This window comes from Vigna unguiculata, chromosome 10 (genome assembly GCF_004118075.2).
Source record: "Vigna unguiculata cultivar IT97K-499-35 chromosome 10, ASM411807v1, whole genome shotgun sequence".
In the NCBI taxonomy this organism is placed as follows: domain Eukaryota; kingdom Viridiplantae; phylum Streptophyta; class Magnoliopsida; order Fabales; family Fabaceae; genus Vigna; species Vigna unguiculata.
Window position 1 is genome coordinate 30,332,692 of NC_040288.1, and position 6,364 is coordinate 30,339,055.

General features: G+C 35.4%; 1 protein-coding gene across 1 annotated transcript; it reads left to right on the top strand.

Annotated features, from left to right (window-relative positions):
• The first annotated feature begins 479 nt into the window (after positions 1-479).
• On the top strand, positions 480-2,870 carry LOC114167154 (cytochrome P450 83B1-like). Its single transcript, XM_028052137.1, has 2 exons — positions 480-1,424; positions 2,065-2,870. Exons 1-2 carry the CDS (start codon positions 537-539, stop codon positions 2,671-2,673), a joined length of 1,497 nt encoding a protein of 498 aa, XP_027907938.1. The 5' UTR covers positions 480-536; the 3' UTR covers positions 2,674-2,870.
• Positions 2,871-6,364: the final 3,494 nt, after the last annotated feature.

The window sequence follows — 6,364 nt, forward strand, 5'->3', positions numbered from 1 at the left end:
TTTCTAAAAAAAAATCAAAATAAAATTGACAGAAAATATAAATTTTTGTAGTAATGATGTGACCGAGATATTTTAGTAACAGTTAATTATAACAAATTGTAATTAGTTGAGATAATTGACGGTTAAAACATATTAGCATTCCAAAATAATTATTTGAATAATATATATAGTGGATGTTGACGTTCCAGCAAGACTTCCCAACTTATGTGAGGAAAAGTATTCTTTTTGCTTTTGGGACCGATCATTTATTATTATTACTCTATTTTAATATAGATAATACGTATTGGCTTACCTTGCGATTTTTAAAAGGTTATATATTACGAACTGAATTTTAATAATTTTTCCTATTCCAACTTAGTGTTATCTTATAAGTAATTTTAAAATATAGAAAATAAAAAAATAAAAAATCATTTAGAAAATGTAAGAGAAAATTTTTAAAAGATTATTTTCCAATGTATATATATATATAACGACAATGGTGATACGAAGGAGTTTCATGACAGATTGTTTGGTTCCACCACTTGCATAGTTTCACAATGGTGTCACCGCCTCTGATTCTCTGCCTCGTTCTTCCCGTTCTTTTGCTATTCTTCTTCCGAAACCGCAGAACCTTGAAGAACAATTCCTTCCCACCTGGTCCCAGAGGTCTTCCCATAATAGGAAACCTTCATCAGCTTGATAACTCTCTTCTTTACCTTCAACTCTATAAACTCTCAAAGAAATATGGTCCAATATTTTCAATTCAGTTAGGATTAAGACCCACCATTGTAATCTCTTCACCCAAGTTAGCCAAAGAGTTATATAAAGACCATGACCTTCTGTCCAGTGACCGACCTAAATTACTCGGCCAGCAGAAACTGTCCTACAATGGGTTAGAGATGATATTTTCCCCATACGGTGAGTTCTGGAGAGAAATCAGAAAAATCTCTGTTGTCCATGTCCTTAGTTCCAGACGTGTCTCAAGATTTTCCTCGATAAGAGAGCTTGAGGTCAGAAAGATGTTGAAGAAGTTATCTGGGCATGCCTCATCTTCGAAGGCTACGAATTTGAACGAGGTGTTGATGTCCCTTACCAGCACTATCATATGTAGGATTGTGTTTGGGAAAAGCTACGAAGAAGAAGGAACAGAACGGAGCAGGTTCCATAGCATGTTCAATGAGTGTCAGGCCATGTGGGCAACGTTCTTCGTCTCAGATTATATTCCGTTCTTGGGTTGGGTTGATAAACTCTCGGGGCTACGTGCTCGTCTTGATCAGAATTTCAAGGACTTAGATAAGTTCTACCAAGAAGTCATTGATGAACACATGGATCCTAACAGAAAGACTCAAGAGCATGAGGGTATAATCGATGTGTTACTTCAGCTGCAGAAAGAACGTTCCTTTTCCATAGATCTCACCAATGATCACATCAAAGCAGTGCTCCTGGTTTGAAATTCTCTCTCTCCTTTGATTTATCTGTTCCTGTAATAACTGTGATATATATTTGCTGGGTTTTGTCTAATTTATCTCAAGTAAAATTAGAACTGAAAAAAATTCAAATGTTACATTATGAGCAAGGTTGGTTTTAAACAGAAAAGGAAGCAAAAATAACTCGTTTTTTCAAAATAATTATTCTTTTCATTTTATTCAAGTATTGGTTAGTAGAAGTTGAGAAATTCCTTCTTGATATTTCTTCAAATTCATTCGTTATTAGAGGTGGATAAAAATAAAGACAAATTCCTAGAAGTATATTTGTCCTTGAACTGGTGCAAATCTGTAATCAATGATATTTTTTTCTAGCTACAATTGTTCAGATCTTCATAAAAAAATATAGTGGTTCTTTTCACAAATATTTTAAATTTTGAATGACGTTTAGAAAATGACTTTTGTTTTACCTGGATACCACAATAATTATTTGGGCAATCATATCCTTCCATATATATACTTACAAATATGCCACCAACTCTGAATTTGAATACACAACTTCAAAGTGGAGTAGGATATTCTTCTGATTCAGTAACCATCATTGAAAATAATTAATTATTTTCCTGTCAAACAAAAACAAACGGGTGTTTTCTGTATGCAGGACATGCTTGTGGCATCAACAGATACAACTGCAGCCACAACAGTGTGGGCCATGACTGCACTGCTAAAAAATCCTAGAGTATTGAAGAAAGTTCAAGAAGAAATTAGGACTTTGGGAGGTAAGAAAGAATTTCTAGAAGAAGAGGACATAGAAAATTTTCCCTATTTCAAAGCAGTGACAAAAGAGGTGTTGAGACTGTATCTACCAGCGCCACTACTTGTGGCAAGAGAAACAAATGAAGCATGCATGATAGGTGGTTATGAAATTCCAGCAAGAACAATAGTGTATGTGAATGCTTGGGCAATCCACAGAGACCCTGAGTCTTGGAAAGACCCAGAAGAGTTTTTGCCAGAAAGGTTCTTAGATAGTAATGTAGATTTTTATGGGCAAGATTTTGAGCTCATTCCATTTGGTGCTGGTCGAAGAATTTGTCCTGGTATTCCTATGGCTGTTGCCTCTGTGAATCTTATTCTTGCTAATCTTCTGAACTCGTTCGATTGGGAATTGCCAGAAGGAGTGAGAAAAGAAGACATTGATACAGAAATGTTGCCAGGGCTTACTCAGCATAAGAAGAATCCACTCTATGTTTTGGCCAAGCCTGGAATCTAGATCTTTAGTTCAGAATGAAATTAATGTATTAATATTACAACACTGTCTGTTCCTTCCCATGTTGACGTTATGTTAAGTTGTGTTGTCCTTGATCTTGTAGTGCATTGTGTTAGCTTAATCAATCACCTTTTCCATGTATCTTTCTTTGATTTTCCTCATGAGAGAATAAACTGACAAACATATATGTGTTTGAGAAATTGTTATTGGCGTAGGTCGTTATGGATTATCTTTTTATTCATTATATATCATCATCCATCTTTATTGCTTTTTTTTTTACTAGGCATTTCAATCAGGGATATTATGGAAACAGGAAATTTTTTTAAAAAATTACGAATTGAGGCAAAACGTGTTGCCCTCACACGATTTCTCCAAGCAAAAAACATATAGGCCTCAAACGATTTTCTCTTAAAACGGACAACTGTGGGACCTAGACAATTTTAAAAGAGAAAACGTGAACAACCCAAATGTTTTTTTGAAGAGAAAACGTGTTACCTCAACACGATATCAATATGTAATCGATTACATCACCTCTGTAATCGATTACATTCAAACAATTTGGATTTCCAGTATTGTGTAATCGATTACATGTGAACTGTAATCGATTACAAATCTGGAAATATAGTTTCTGGAAATATGTAATTGATTACTTGAGTATTGTAATCGATTACAAATGTATGAATTGATTTTGTAGAGTTTTGTGATCCATGAGATGATAAAGTTTATGAATTTTTAAGGTACGAAGGTAGAATATATGATAATGGCATAAATTTTTTATAAATACTAACATACAAGGTTGAAGAATATAAAATTGAAAAGATATTGGAATTAAAAATGAATGTAATTCATTGGCGAAATGGTTGATCAGGAATTGGTTGATCCATTTCGTTATGGATCCTTGTCGTTGTTGGTCGTTCGAAAGCCTTGCACCTAGTTTAAGGGTCTGGATTAAAATTTGGACCTGTATATGTTGACCAATATTCCTCATTTCGCAGGGGTTGAAATTGAACTTGATAAGCCTTATTTATGTATTCAAGGCTGTAAACAGGATCGATAAAATTTGTAATTGACATATGAGCAAAAGAACAAACAATTATAACATGATGACATGGAAGGCGACTGGCTTGGAAGTGACCACAATCACACCACCAATCATTTAATCTAGCAGTGAATGAGATCGGTTTTGGCCGATATTGATGGGGGTTGATATCTCTTGCACCTCGAATTCAGAATTATCATGATCGTAGCGTTCAACATGAGAATATGCGGATTTCTAGTGAGTTTGTTAGAGCAAGGCAGTCACGTCTTCTAGATATTGATGACCTGCTCTTAAAATAGAGTCTGCCTTCAAGCCACGTTCAACAAACCACGCATTTATGTTTTAAAATATTGTTTTCAAAAGTGCACATATAGGTAAGGAGCGAGCCCCCTTAAGCACTGAGTTCATGCACTCGACCAAGTTTGTTGTCATGTGGGTGTACCTCCGCCCCCCATCATAAGCTTAAGACCACTTATGCAGGGGATTTTATCAATCCAAGGTACTACTTGTGGGAATTGGAACCTCATAGCTGAAAGTTTTGCTTGCATTGTAGGTTGTTTGACTTCGTAAGTTGTGAAAAAGAAATCACAAATTAAATGAAATAATATTTAGTGTGAAGGAAAAAATTTCTGGATATGGAATGTAAGGTTAGGAAAATGTAGTACCCAAGTTAAGGAAATTTTTCTTCAGATCCACATTTTTTAACCTGTTGTTGAAGTTAGAAGCTAGATGACGTATGCAATAGACAAAATGAAGATTGTCTAATTTCCTGTCAACTTCTTCTGAGCGTAGGGCTAACAAAATGCCCTTGCCCCTATCAGTAATTCGGCATAGATTTGGTTGAGGAGTTGCATGCACTCTCTTAATAGTTGGAAAAACCAAATCAGTGCATCTTTTATCTCACCTTCTACTATTGCAAATGCCAAAAGAAATATGTTTCTATTTCCATCCTGAGCAATTGTAGTTAGCAAGGTCGCATGATATTTGCCTGTTAAAAATGTTCCATCCACTTGAACAGCAGGTTTACAAAACTTAAAACCTTCAATGCATGGTCCAAATTGTCAAAAGCAACATTCCATAATGTATGTGGATGTTGCATCCTCACCATCAACATTAATTAGAGGATCGAAAAGTTGGAAAATTGTTCCAGGATTAGTGTGTTGGGCAGCTTGTAACCATCTGGAAACTTCATTATAAGATTGGTCCCAGTAGCCATACTTCATTGTAATTGCTTTTTCCTTCGCTATCTATGCTCTTCTATATGTCACGATATATCTATAATGACTTTTAATGTCTGCGACCAAGCTCTTGATGCGAATGCTTGAGTTCGTCTGGACTAAATGAAAAATAATGGAAGCAATTTGAGTCGAGTCCAGATTGTAGTGATCCTGTGAAATTAATGTTGAGAAACATGTATGTCGACCGTGAATGGACTTTATCTCCCAATGATGTCTGATTTTGCTGTAAGTAGCCCTTAGACGCCATTGACATCCATTATTGTAATGGATGCATCGTACCACGTAAAGATGAGGTTTTGATTTGACAACATTGAAGTTGTATCCATTGGTCATGTGATAATGTTTTATTGCATATACTGTTGCCTCTTTTGAATCGAAGTGCATGTGTTCCTGTAGTTCGACTTCTATAGTTGAATTGTACTCTATGGTTAGGATTGGAACAATTTCATTATATTGTTCCATGTCTTCAAAAATATCATCAAAACTAAAGTCATCTACAATATCTAGAATTATAGGTTCCTCTTCGATCGGGTTAGACGAAGAAGAACCTCCATAATTCCATGAACTCATGCTGTAAATGTTGATTTCTAAATGGGCTATAACAGAGGTTAAACAATATGACGTTTTGCGTGTTTGCAAAGAGAAAATTTGATAATAGAACATATGGTGGTGTTATTGTATATATAAGGGCTTGAAGGAGGTTCACCATATAAGTATTCGGAATCGAAATAAAGGATTGAGGGTGCAAAAAGAAAAAATAATCAAAACCCACCTAAAAAAATGCTACCCCTACACATTTTCAATTAGAAAGCGTCCCTCGCCCCCAAACACGTTTTCAATTAGAAAACACCCCCTATACATTTTCTACTAAAAAACGCTACCCCCCCCCCCCACACACACACACACATTTTCTAAATTAGAAAATGTTTGCCCCCTAGACATTTTCTAGGTGAAAATCATTGCCCCACCTACATTTTCTTAAATATTTATATTGATTCATAGTTCAACGTGATTCCCTACACCTTTTAGTGTGCATTGCTGCCACCTATTACTGCTTTAACATTGTCTTCTTGCAACATTACTATTTCAAATTCACGCTTCTTCACTGTCACAATGTTATTCACAATTCATGCTTGCTTTGATTCTCTTCCTCTACATTCATGTGTCCTGCAACATTAACAATTATGATGGGAATCTTTCAAACCACTATTATTGAAGACAAATGCAATGTGTGGTTAAGAGAATAAGGCATGTGGTGTTATGCATGCGGGATAGAGTAAAATAGCTACTCATGAGTGAGAGAAGTTATGCCTTACATGAGAGAAAGAGAGAAAATAAAAAAAGGTACCCATGTGAATGAATAGTTCTTATAGTTGTTTAAACAAGCATGGTTGTTGCAGCACTGACTTCACATCAA

Coding starts and splice junctions, on each gene's coding strand:
- LOC114167154 (XM_028052137.1), top strand. CDS start 537: ATGGTGTCACCGCCTCTGATTCTCTGCCTCGTTCTTCCCGTTCTTTTG. Junction 1,425..2,064: donor ACATCAAAGCAGTGCTCCTG/GTTTGAAATTCT, acceptor TTCTGTATGCAG/GACATGCTTGTGGCATCAAC.